The sequence below is a fragment of the Nelumbo nucifera genome, chromosome 3 (genome assembly GCF_055504915.1).
Source record: "Nelumbo nucifera cultivar China Antique chromosome 3, China Antique-T2T, whole genome shotgun sequence".
Classification (NCBI taxonomy): Eukaryota; Viridiplantae; Streptophyta; class Magnoliopsida; order Proteales; family Nelumbonaceae; genus Nelumbo; species Nelumbo nucifera.
The window spans coordinates 53,237,579-53,251,104 of NC_142651.1; the positions used below are offsets into that span (position 1 = coordinate 53,237,579).

At 34.6% G+C, this 13,526-nt stretch overlaps 1 protein-coding gene across 3 annotated transcripts; it reads right to left on the reverse strand.

The window, feature by feature from the left end:
• Positions 1–5,786: 5,786 nt before the first annotated feature.
• Positions 5,787–10,812, reverse strand: LOC104600906 (vacuolar protein sorting-associated protein 2 homolog 3-like). Of its 3 annotated transcripts, XR_016083606.1 has the most exons (12): positions 10,641–10,812; positions 10,366–10,410; positions 9,075–9,109; positions 8,947–8,997; positions 8,683–8,787; positions 8,501–8,572; positions 8,282–8,353; positions 8,075–8,155; positions 7,468–7,859; positions 7,341–7,376; positions 7,188–7,243; positions 6,261–6,305 (listed from the first exon to the last, which is right to left on the reverse strand). XR_016083606.1 is itself a non-coding variant. In XM_010264065.3 (11 exons), the coding sequence occupies exons 1-11, from the start codon at positions 10,672–10,674 to the stop codon at positions 6,254–6,256; spliced, it is 639 nt and encodes a 212-aa protein (XP_010262367.1). In that variant the 5' UTR covers positions 10,675–10,808; the 3' UTR covers positions 5,787–6,253. The 3 variants fall into 3 exon arrangements, 1 of the variants encoding a protein (XP_010262367.1); XM_010264065.3 differs by lacking the exon at positions 7,468–7,859 and having other exon boundaries at positions 5,787–6,305; positions 10,641–10,808; XR_016083607.1 differs by lacking the exon at positions 7,468–7,859 and having other exon boundaries at positions 6,236–6,305; positions 7,188–7,258; positions 10,641–10,810.
• Between the last annotated feature and the right edge of the window lie 2,714 nt (positions 10,813–13,526).

Consider the following 13,526-nt stretch of genomic DNA (forward strand, 5'->3'; position numbering starts at 1 on the left):
AAAAATTATAGAAAAACACAGAAATCGTAAATAAATAACAAAAAATGTAGGAAAATTTATAGATTGTAGAAAATAGAAAAATGTAAAAAAGCAGAAATTATAAAAAAACATTGGAAATTATAATAAAACACTAAAAGTGCAAAAAAAGAAAATTGAAAACTGAAAAAGACAAAAAAAAACTTGAATAATATAAAGATTGGATAACAGTGCACCCTTTTCCTCTAGCTTGCCATTTAAGGGTAATTTGGTCATGAAAATTGTTATTTATGCTGACATGGACACCTCTATTAAGAAACATTAACGGTGCACTAATAGAAGGTGAGTTTTTAGAAAATAAAAACTTACTGACATGGTGAGTTTTAGACATTTTGAAAAGTTGTGGTGAGTTTAAGAGAAATGCTGAAAACTCATGGTGAGTTTTAGGCAATTTCCCTTCTTGAAAAAGAGTTTATTCAAGAAGGTTATACTACAGGAAGAAGAATTTGGCTAGAGGAATTATCTGGAAAGCCCCAAAACCTGCAAGATCAAAAAGATGACCCTATTCAAATAGGGTTCATAAAATTTTGGGGTTTTTATAGTTTAGTCCACCGCTAGAAATCTTAACTCCACCATACAGGTGGGGCGAATCCTAACCGTGGATTGATGCCAAATCCACGGGCAGGATGCAATTTATAAGGGGGGCTACTAGTAGACTAGGAGGTGGCTGTCATTTCAGATTTGAGGGGGAGTGCAGTCTACTTATCCCTAAAATTTTATAACCAACCAAACCGGACTGATTTGACCTGAGATAATTAGTTAAAAAAATCAATCGGTTTCGATTTGAAAAATACAAAAAATTGAGAATTCATTTTGATTGCAGATTTTAGCTTTGAAACCTGAAATGAAACTGACTCAACAAACATCTTTCTCCTCAGTCCACTAACCTCTTTTCCAATTCCCATGAAAAGCTAAAACCCAAAACATAAAAATAAAAAATACACAGTAAATTGTGCAAAACAAGACTCAATGTCCCTCACTCCCTTAGGGGTGGATTCGAGTCAAGTCGTGCCAAATACTTGGCTATTCAAGCTCGACTCCTGAAATTGTGTTAGGCTTGAGCTCGATTTGAGCTAGAGACTTGAGCTCGAGCTCAATTGCAAGCCAAGTTTTTTTCTAAAAAATAAAAATTATATATATATATATAAATATTTTTTTATTTTACATACAAAAAATAACAATTATAAAAATTATTTATTATTATACATATAAAAATAAAAAATGTTTTTATTTTACATACAAAAAATAATAATTATAAAAATATTTACTATTATACATAAAAATAAAAATACTATATAAAATATTATTATATATAATAAAAATTATTTATTATATATATTTATATATGTATATGTATGTATATAATAAAAAATTATATATTTATTATACTGGGCATGATTAGGCTCGCGAGCCTCACGAGTTGGGTTTCATTGGGCTTGAGCTCGGCTCGATTAGCAAATGAGCCTATAAATCAGGCTTGAGCTTGCTTAAATTGAGTCGAGCCGAGCTCAAATAGCTCGTGGGAAGCTCGTCTCGTGGCCACCCCTTCTCTCTCACATCCTAATCAAAATACAACAGTTTTCTATCCATTCTAGTATTTTTGTTAACTTAGTTTTGTTTTGAATTTTTTTTCTTTTCTCTAACCTTTTACTTTTATGATCATCGATTAATGTAAAAGACTAAGACCCTATTCGTTTTTTGGTAAGTTACTTACCCAGGTAAAAGCAATTACCTGGGTAAGTTTTTCTTGGGAAACACTTGCCTAGGTAAGTACATTTACCTATGTTCTTTTGTTTCCTAGGTAAATAAGGTAATGGCCATTTTAGCCATAAAAATTCATTATTAAAAGGGGCATTTTTATCCCATTCAAGTGTTAGCAACTTTCTCCCTAGGTGGGAAAGTTATTTACCAACCTAGGAGATGGGTCGGGTAAGTGATACCCAGGAAAATAAACTTTCCCTAGTCCCCACATAAATCTGAAAAATGAACATGAGATTCTTGGTCAATAGGAATCAAAATCCCATTGACCAACTTCCCCCCTCTCAAAATCCAAAAAAAAACAACCCCTAAAAGTCTCTTCTCTCCTCAAATCTTTTACTATCCTCAATTATGTAAAAGTCTTAATCACAGACTACACTTGTACAAAGGAATGCATACAAAGAATATGCAAAAAAATGTCAGAAAACATAATGTCAATTTGTCGAATTGAGGTAACAAATTGAAAGTTTCAGATAGTGTAATTCAAACCAACCGAAACCTATGCCAATGTGACAATACCTTAGAGTTGGTTTTCACTTATTATTGGTCGATTTTGGTGGGCCTTAAAGTCAACCCAAAAATTTTGGTTCTGAAATTGAACCGAACTGACCCATGAACAGCCAGTCCTATCAAGAAAACCTATACACCCACAACCTCTACATAGATCTAGTAGAGTGTACCACCCTCCAGATTGATATGGATTCAACCAAAAGGGTGTAGAAGAAAATTTTCTTCTAGAAGAAAGTGATCATGGAGATGATCCTACTACCCACTAGGAGGCGATGCTAGACATTGATGACAGAAAGTAGCTTGAGGCCATAAAATCCGAAATAGACTCTATGTACTCCAACAAAGTATAGGATCTTGTTGACCCTCTAGAATGAATTGTACCTATTGGATTCAAATGGATCTTCAAGAGGAAATAGGCTCAAACGGTAAGGTGAAACATATAAGGCAAGGTTAGTGTGAAGGGTATTGTCAAAGGCAAGGAGTTGACTTTGAGAATACTTTTTTGCTTGTAGTCATGCTAAAGTCTATTAAGATTTTACTTGCCATAGATGCATCCCACAACTATGAGATATGGCAAATGGATGTAAAGACTGCCTTCCTTGATGGTTACATTGAGGAAGACTTTACATGTAGTGAAATCCATTTATAGATTCAAGCAACCTTTTCAGAATTGGAACATCCATTTTGATGATTCAATCGAAACATTTGTTTTTATCAAAAACATGGATGAGCCATGTGTGTACAAGAAGATCAAAGGAAGTGTAATTGTCTTCCTCATGTTGTATGTGGATGACATCTTGCTCATAGGCAACGATAATGACCTAATAGCATCAGTCAAAATATGGTTGTCACAGAACTTATCCATGAGGAATATATATATATATACATATACATATATAGGCGAAGCATCCTACATCTTATGAATCAAGGTCTATAGAAATAGATCTAGAAGGTTGATTGAGTTGTCTGAGTTAATGCACAAAGAAAAAATTTTGAAAAGGTTCAATATGGAGAATTCCAAGAGGGGTTTACTACCCTTTAGACATGGAATTCATCTATCCAAGGAGATTTGTCCTAAGACGCCTGAAGAGAGGGAGTAAATGAGCAGAATCCCATAAGCTTGTACAATGGGTAGCCTCATCATTTATGTTATATTATGTATAAGGTCTGATAATGCACATGTTAAAAGTCTTACTAGCAGGTATCAGTCAAATACAGGTTTACAACACTGGATTGTAGTTAAGAACATCCTTAAGTACTTAAGAAGGACTAAGGTTTTGTTCTTGGTTTATGGAAGAGAAGAGTTGAAGCTTGAAAGCTTCATAAATTCTGACTTCTAGTTAGATATAAATGATAGGAAGTCTACATTAAGATTTATTTTCACCTATAATGGTGGAGTCATTAGCTAGAAGAGTTCCAAATAGAGTACTACCAGCCTTGCTACTATATTACAACAACAATGATGGGGTAATTAATAGCCAAAGTAAAGGAGCCAAGGTTTCATCAAAAGTCCAAATACATAGAGAGGTGTTATCACATCATCATAAATCATTTGCAGAGACGATGTGGTTGTGCAAAAACTAGCATATGTAGAAACTTTGTAGATAGAATAATCGCGTGAAATCAATTATCAAGAATTGTTTCTATCGTCTCAATCACGTAGATGATCGATAGACCTGAGGCATCATTAATATCTTGTGTATGTGATGCTATAATTTGATGGTACAAACACTTATGCCCTAACCAATGGATTTAAGCATGCACATGTCAACTATAGTGTCTTATGCAGTATGTTAATGCACAAAATGGAATCTATCACTCTCCACCTATGCGCTTGAAATTGATGCGACTCAAGAAGTCCTTTGCCAAGGCAATATTGTTTATGGAAAGAGTTCCAATTATCATCATGAGTCATATAGAAGGTTTTGACATATTCACCATGGCCCTTTTGCTCTTTCGAAATATTGCATGATAGAACGATTTCATTACATGGTAACTGTAGATGAAAAGGTTCAATATGTTGAATTCAAACTATTAGGGTGGTCAAGACATACTACTAGGTGTCACTTGCAATCTATGGAACCCTTCTGATAATGATCAATTATTCACATTCAAGGGAAACGTAATTCAAATGGAAGAAGTTTCTTTTGGGATGCTAAAGGATTTTGGCATCATTTGCCACTACTTTAATAGTATTGAATCTAAGAAGTCACACAAATTAAGGGGTCTTAGTGGAGGGACCTAATTATAGGGGTGAGCAAATAGATAGGTTCTACCTAGAACCAAATGGAACCGATCTTGAACCGGTCTTTAACTAACCCTACCCAATCTGTTACATGATAGGGTCTAGGGGTTTATCCTACCCAAACTGACATTGTTTGGCATTGGTGGAACCAAACTTGCCTTGAAATAAACCCCAAAATACTTTGGAGGATATAAATATTTGAACCCAAGCACTCATGGTTACAAAGGACATGGTGTCCCACTTTACCATTGGGTTAAGTTATTTGATCATTTGTTTTCATTTTAATATTTGAATATGTAGGTAATATTTACAAAGTTTAAATTTAAATTATAAGTTTTGAACCATATAATGATAATCTATACATTAAGTTACTCAATTTAATCAATAAAGATAACATATGTTTTAAATTATATATTAGGTTTATTAAAAATCAAGTTTTTAACGAACATGCTTCTTATTTTTGAAGGAGGGAGTAAAGAAAAAAAACAGGTTCCATGGATAGGCCCTGGAAGTTGGAGTCAATCTAGAACCACCAAGGCCAGAACCGACCCTAGAACTGACCTTCATAGGATAAGTTCTGTGTTCTGCCAATAGAACCAGACCAAACCGACCCATGCCCACCCCTACCTAATTATAATTACGAAAAACTAATGAGATAAACTCTCCTAACTGTAATAGAAACATAACTTATGAGATAAGCTCTATAAAAAGGAGTGCATGGAACGACCTTAGGGTTGAAGGAATCATTTTTTTCTAGCAAACAAAACCCTAATTTAAGAAAAGGATTGCTAGCACACTCTTGGAGCCAACACCCCCCTCTCCCTCTTCCTTATTCTCTTGGGTCAAAATCAAGAAAGGGAATTTAGAGCTTTGTTTGTTACTGCTTCACGTAGACTTATTCTTGAAATCCAAATACTTGTGAGGTTGCAGATTTTAATCAAAACTGCATTCAGGAACTCCACCAAAGTAGATCAAACTTCACTAAATTTATGTTTTAGTTTTAGTTTTTGAAACTATGGTTTTGCACACCACCATGGGCATGATCTTGGGATATTCAAGATTCTATTAAACTCTCATTTTCCACTAGAGATAGATTTAAAGAAACCATTTGAATCTTTCAACAAAAACATGTTGTATTGGAAAAGAAATGAAAATCGTTGCCATCAATTTCTTCTTTCTTTGTTTTCTTCTTTCATGGTACATTGTTCCTGATAAAAACATTACCAGAAAAACATAATTTAAATAAAAAATGAAACAAAACACTAATATGTGTTATTAGAGCTAGTGATTTTCACGTCCTTCATGCAAATGCTGTGTACATGGCCCATCTACATCACAATACAAACACTTCAGTTGATGCCTTGATGGGATTTTAACAATTTCAATTTCTCCACAGACTTGGGATCTACCTCGGAAGAGTCTTCCTCTAATCATCCAAAGCTCTACATGATTTTTTGCTAGTAAATGAATTCATAGTTACATTTTATAACCAATGAATCATTCAAAAATCAAATCTCCAAATGAAGGCCCCAAATCAAATCATAGGTGGAGCCACGTGCATTGTATTGCCTTAAGGACACAAACTTCTAACCTTGTATCAACATATAACAAGACCACTATACAAGATTTACACACCAGCCAAGATCTAAAGCGTAACAGGCAGCTGTTAATTTATGAAAGAAACCAAAGTTTTCGATCTTCAGTTCATGGGTTCCTAAGTTCTGCCAACCGCTTTTCAAGCTCACCCACATCCGAACTGCTAACCAAGAAAAACACAAGAGTTTCAAGTATTAATAAAACTATCCAGTGAGCTAAAAATAATGAAAAAAAATCAGTATGATAAACAAATCAATGAAGATCTTAATACTGTCAGTGGATGTAGAGGAATGAAGGAAAATAGCTTATACAAGTGGAAGGGTAGACTAATCAGAATCTTATCCCAATGATGGGAAGCAAGTATAACCTGATAAGTCAGAGCACAGGAGCACAAGGATATGATCCAAAACAGTTCCCTCGATTAAGATAAGAATACACTATAGTTAGCACATTCCACACAATGTTGTCAAAATATTAAGTCTACAATTGACAATTCAAATCATGAATCCCAGGGGTCTGATCTGAATCTGATGATTGAATCATTTCCAGGAAAAATCTCACAATTATGTTTGAATCTTAAGGTTCAATTCATGAATGTCACTATTTATCAAACATCCAAATCTAATATTTGACTGAAGACTAGTTCTATTTGAATTTTTTTCAAGAAACTTTCTCTTTTAAAATCCTACTAAAATAAGACTCAGCTTGTTTATAATATAAAACATATTTAGACACTTGATAAGCCATCTTTGAAACTGAGGGGGTTACACGTACAACAATAAGTTGAGAAGCATGATTATGTAAGGAGATATTAATGCTTTTCGTGGAAAATTACTTAATATGCTTTAAGAAAAGACACTGACAAACCCCTCCTGGGACCGCTTCTACAGTAATTTGCGAAATTTTTAGCTTCTTCATGCCTTTTGTTCATCTACTGCTCGCTTGATATACAAAATGGCTAAAAGAAAAATAATACCAGGCAAGGACATTATAGACTAGGAAGGGGCAGAGAGGAGCTAAAGAAGCACAGGGGTCAGCTTACCTTCCAACATCCTGAGTCTTCTTTCCGGCAACTCTTCCTTTCGGAGCAGCTGATAACTGTTAAGGGTTCCATTAAAACCCAAAATCAGATTAAGAATAGAAAATGAACTAACAAAAGAGAAATCCCAGAAAATAGAATACCATTTATACCAACCTGTGTTGCAATATCCACACCAATTTCATCTAATACCTGCAAAAGTATAAAGACCAACTTGAGAAAGAGTTCACAAATAGAGGAAATGCATATAAAGAATTGATGAGAAGCATTTAGGTGATTATACTTTTGTTCGAAGCTATGTGCCTTTGAATATCTACAACAAACTACAATTCATCATCATCATCATCTATGCCTTGTCTCAAATCTCAACTATATGGAGTTGGTTACATCAATCCTGTTTCACCAATCCATTATTCTCAGTGCCATATCCATCATTAAATTATGGGCACCTGAATCATTTATTGTTACTTCCACCAAAGTCTTTCTAGTCCGCCCCTAGCTCTTCTATCCCTTTCAACTTGCAACAGATCACTTTTTCTAACAGATGCTGCAGATGGTCTTCTATGCACATAACCAAACCATCTCTAACCTCTAACAGCAAAAGGTGGCAGACAGAAGAGCAGATGAATTCTTTCCAGCTCCAAAACAAGTTACTAGTCTATGACACCCAGATACCTGTATAACAGTGCCATATCATGTTCAATGCTTCAATATTTAGTGTAAAATCTGTATCCAACACCTTTATCTGGTTAACACTGTTGCCAGTTGCCACATAGAAGATTTTTGGATCATTTAAGATAAACAACCTGACTAATGGATCCATCCCCTTCCTAAAGGTTTTCCTCAAAGAATAGTTTTTAGGACCAAGTGAAGGCAAATATAGGGTTTACCTGATTGGTCAGATCCTCAGTTTCCTCTTCAGCCTCATCATTGTCTAAAGCATCATCTATGGCATCCGACATCATCTCTGTCTGCATATGAAAAATTAAAAAGTAAGTGCTACCAGCTTATCAGCAAGCAGTAAAAGTAACCACCCTCCCCCCATGGCATAATTAAAGATTAGAAACATATTCATGAATGAAAATGCAGTATCTTACAGTCATATCTAGTTGTGCTGATTGCTTCTGAAATTCCATCATCACTTTGAGCTGCTTTGCAGGTGCCATTTGCTGCAAAAAAGAAATGATATTTTAACAAATAAATGACAAGAAAAAAAAGACAATGTACATGATAATCTAATGAAATATCGAGTAAAAGGATAATTTGGTACATGGTCTATTCCTTTATGTGGTAAATCTTAGACGTTGTTATCTAACCTTATTCATGGATGCCATTGCTTTACTTGCACCTTTCATGCCAGCAGCAACTGATGTATTAGCATACATTGCCTACAAAGGGGAATAAATGTTGCTGAGAAGGGAAAAAATATGCAACAGACACAACAAGTAAAACAGAGCAAATCTCATAGGAGAGAGACTGAGGAGGATTTTTACTGTACCTGTGTGTGAGTTGCTATACCTCGCATTTGAGCTCGACTACCTTGTAAATTAGAAATATTCTTTCTCAGCCTGACAAGTTGACGCGCCAGAATTTTAGTTGCTCCCTGCAGTTGAAAATGAAAGAAAAACTGAAAATAGACCATGACAACCAAGTCTAAAAGCTTCAGAAAAAGATAAAGCTTTAGGTACTCCTGGAAAATGCTTGAGAGATACAATGATCTCCTAGGTTGAAACGATCCAGTGAAATTATGTTGAAAAGCTACCTCATTCCCTGTTTTGGCAGTCTTCTTGATCTCAGCAAGAAGCTTTTTTTCCTGTCATAATGGTTGCTGAAGTTAAATGTAATACCAAATTAAAAATGAGAATATCATTTGAAAAGTTCTTAGCATACTTCCAACTGCAATGCTGCAATTTCCCTGTCAATTCCTGAGCAAGAAAAGCATCAAACAGAAATTGCTATGAGAAATAAGTATGCTTAAAAATGAAACTTTCAGAATAAGTACACAGTATAGTTCTAAAAGTAAAACTAGTTTGACACACAGTACAAAGAATGGATGAACAAAGGCCAGAACCACAAATAAAAGCAATTGCACCTACCTCAAGCATGGTGTGCATCACACAAATTAATTATATTATCTTGTTTCAGAAGGCACAGGGGCCATTGCTTGGTGTTAAGGTAAAACCTTGGGCTGACAAGCATGAGAACTTAGGTTCAAGTCTGAGAGTGGCCACTGTGCAAAATTTGCCAAACAGGCCCATATCCAGTCCACCATATATAGAGGACCAACATTGGATAATAGCCTGTGTTTATCCTATTCAACCAGGCATGGTGCTCCCCTTTTTTTCTAACAAGAAAAAAAATATTGCTCCATTGTTTTATTTATTTATTTATTTATTTCGCTAGGAGGTAGTTTTGTAACTAGAATTAAGTGTTTATCTCGATCTCTCCAATAAAGAATTAATCATCCTACACACTCATTCAAACGCACACACACACACAAACACATAGAAGCTGACCCTTATCTGCATCAAGATGACCAAGCTAAGATGAATGCTGAAACCACACCAAATTGAATCCGAATAATTAGTTCCTCCATTTTAACAAGCGCGGAATATAAGATTTTAAGTAACAGAGGCTATTGGCACACTCCAAAATCCAATTAAAGAAACCAAATTATGCCCAATCAACTAGTTCTCTCTGACAATGTTAAGTGCAAGAATTTGCAATTTTTTTATCAGTGCCAACATCAAAGAGATTCTATTCATATCAGCAAGCAGAAATGAAATTTTCTAAAATGAGAAAGCTTAACCTAGCCAACTATGGTTTTCTACAAAAAGAATAGTACTGAAAATCCAAGCCCTCATCCTTCCTAAGGTTCTTCAGATAAGAACAGAAAGGAAAAACCTTAATAAAAAAAAGGCAAACTCGCCCTCAAGAACCTTCTGTCACTTCTAAAAAAAATGTCCGGATTATTTTCAGTGGCTCTTTTAAGTTCTAACTAATTAGTAAGAATTTTACCAATGAATTCCTTCTATTTCTAGCATCCCATAAGTTCAACGTGTAATTGATCGAAAGTGCATATATCCATATATGCAACGCTGAAACTAATGTCGCAAGCGAAAAAACAAATTCTCGCTTTTCAATAATAATAAAAAAAAAACTAATTGTAAACAAATTATACCTCGCGTAGCATTCGCCATTTCTCTCTTACTTTCTCGAAGTACCTCTGCAACCACACAGCAGAAAAGTAGGTCAACTAACAGAACCAAATCAGAACTTCAAACAAATAGAATCGAGACACGACAACATCACGAAAGTAGAAACAACGAAATCAAATTGAGAGTTAATAATAACAGAATTAACAAAAAATGAAATTAACCACAAAGTTAAATGGAAAATTTTGCAGAACAGATAAAGCTGGTGGACAAGAAAACATAGGGAAACTAGAAAACAAACCTTTGGCTGTGGGTTTTTTCGTGAAGATATTCATGGTTTCTCGATCCGAATTCTGCAGCAAATTGAGATGGTTAAAGGGAAAAAATCGAATTTTAATTTGGAGATTTTGAGTGATATGGTGAGAGAACCGCCGGGGTGACGGAAAGAAAGATCGCTGCTGATTTGAAAATGGAAGGATACTGGATTCTCTCTTTTGACGACGTGACACGCGTCAACTCGAAAACCGAAAAGTTGACCCGGAGATTGACCCGAGCTCGAAGACTGGATGCATTTAATCGGTTCATTTGACCATTGAGTTACATATAAGTTATTTTGATCATTTGTTTTTATTTGAATACTTGAATATATTCAATAAAAAAAGTAAAAGTAATAATTACAAATTTTAAATTATAAGTTTTGAATTATTAAATTACAAAATTTAATAAATAAAGATAATATAAATTTTAAATCATATATTATATTTATTGAAATTCAAGTTTTAAAGAATATGTATTTTTTTTAATCAATTCTTATAGGATAGTTTTCAAGTTTTGCCATAAAACCAAATCAAATCAACCCATGCTCACCCCTAGACATGATATCGAAAAAAATTTATAACCATCCATTCAAATGGAGTCTGAGCATCCTGTCAATAAAAATACCTTGCACATTATCGATGCACATCCCATACATGGTGGATCCCACTTTTATGATAGGCCTTAGCCTCATGATGAGATGTGTTAGATTGTGTTGAAAAGGTGTTAGAACGTATTTCACTCGCAAGAGATCCCATTGGTCTTGGATATTTTGCAGCTTGTTATACCTTTAAACATCTCTTTCTCTTTTGTGCGTTGATTGGCTAATGGAGCAGAGCATACAGTTGCTATGTTGGATTTCACTTCTAATCAGAAGGTGGTATCCAATCCTTTTTTTGTTGGATTCAGAAAACTGTTTATTGGATTTTCGGATTTGATAATGGGATCCGATTGAAAATTGGATTGAACTTGAATCACCCCCTATCTGATTCAAAAGGATTCTATTTATTTTGTTGTATATGTAAACATATTTATTTATAAAAAAGGCATGTATATATTAATATATTTATAAAAACATTTATTTATAAATATTTATATTGTTTTTTGTAAATATTTTATAAAAAGATATGTATATATTTATATATATGATGAAAATAATTGAAAAATACTTATATTTTTATTTTTTTATATAAATTGTTATATTTGTTTTAATAATTTATAAAATTTACAGAATTTGAATCAGATCAATCATATTCACATATCTGACATCCTTAACAAATTCAAATTTAAACCGCCATTTATGAGATCCGATTAAATCTTCAAATCAGATTGGATCTAAAATGTATTATCGGATCAGATCCAGCCTGATTCGAATCCGATCCATTTGCGTTTAGTAGTCGTAGTTAGATAGTTTGTTTCTGTTGTTTTTGTCGGTTTGTGTTGTTTGTTTGTTTTCTTTGGCATCATATCTTTCCGGCATTTAAGCATAAATTAGCTTTGGAAGCTATCAATACGTTAAGCTTCATATTAGGCACTGTAGACCATCCAATAAAGCCATTGAATTTGATTCTTTTGTCCTAATTGACAAGAAAGACCATAAAGTGAAATCCTGGTTAGACATAGATCCACGAGGCATCATCTATCAAGCGTTAATACTAAGAGGTCCTGATCGGACGCTTCACCGTTAGCCCGGTGGCTGTGGGACCTCCTTCCATCAAATCCAACCAAGGTCAGCATCTAATGTGGAAACATTGACTTGACTGAACTCTTTGTTTTTCTGCTAGGCAGAGAATGAGAGGAGAGTCAAGTCAAGGTTATATATATAGAAAAAAAAAAAAGGTGAGGGGCTACACAAGACGGGGGTAGTCCTTCCCCAGGAATCAAAAAAAACAAATTTGTCTTAGATCTGTTGGGACTGAACCTTAAGTAGAAGGAGTGTTGCTTGCTAGTCAATTCAGTGCCTGGTTTGCCTCGTAATAGGTATGCTAGAAGGAGATGCTTGAACTAAATTCGGTCTTAAGGCAAAGAAACTCACTAATGATACTTTCCAATCTCCACGAGAGCTTTACTCTCTCCTTGAGGCAGTCAACCACGAGCTTTGAGTTTTCTTCAACAATGATAGAGAATCTTTAAAATTCAGAGCAATATTGATGGCTCCCCAAACACACCAAAAGGCAAAAGCTAACATTTGGGCTTAAACGAATTTATTGGTTCAAGCCAAAGGCCCAATTATTGCCAAAAAAGTCAAAGGCCCAAAAAGCCCACTCAAGAACCTGCACCAAATACAGCCTTGGAATAAATCAAGTTTCATACAAAAACCATGGTTACTGATAGGTAACCTCAATGACATAATTTCGTGAAAAGATTAGAAAGGAAGAAATCTGAGGAGAGAGAAAATATCAAGTCAAGTAAATCAATCGATAGCAGATTTTGGTCTACAAGATCTGGAACTTGTAGGACAACCTTTTACATGATCTGATAATCAAGATGGAGGAAGACTTGTAAAGATATAATAGGGCTTGGAGGCAGGAAGTTGTGAGAATGGAAGCTTTCAAAATAATGGCCAAATTGGGAAAAAAAATGATAGATGAGACCATGCTTTTGAAAACGGACTGGACTGGACGGTCGGATCAGTCAATCCAGGAATTGTCTAGACAATCGGTTTTGTTTCACCCTAAAATTTTTTCTAGGCCAAAAAGTATTGACTTGGTCAGTGATTACTGGCCTGGGTGGTTGAACCATTGACCCATCGATCTAAATTATATTTTTGGCTACTTTTTATTTTAATTATTTTTTTTAAATTAAAATGGGCTTTACGTTCAAATCATATGGTCAGACCATTTAACCCAGAAATCAGTGGCCAAAACAGTTC

Coding starts and splice junctions, on each gene's coding strand:
- LOC104600906 (XM_010264065.3), bottom strand. CDS start 10,674: ATGAATATCTTCACGAAAAAACCCACAGCCAAAG. Junction 8,573..8,682: donor GTATAGCAACTCACACACAG/GTACAGTAAAAA, acceptor TCCCCTTTGTAG/GCAATGTATGCTAATACATC. Junction 8,156..8,281: donor CAGCACAACTAGATATGACT/GTAAGATACTGC, acceptor TTTCATATGCAG/ACAGAGATGATGTCGGATGC.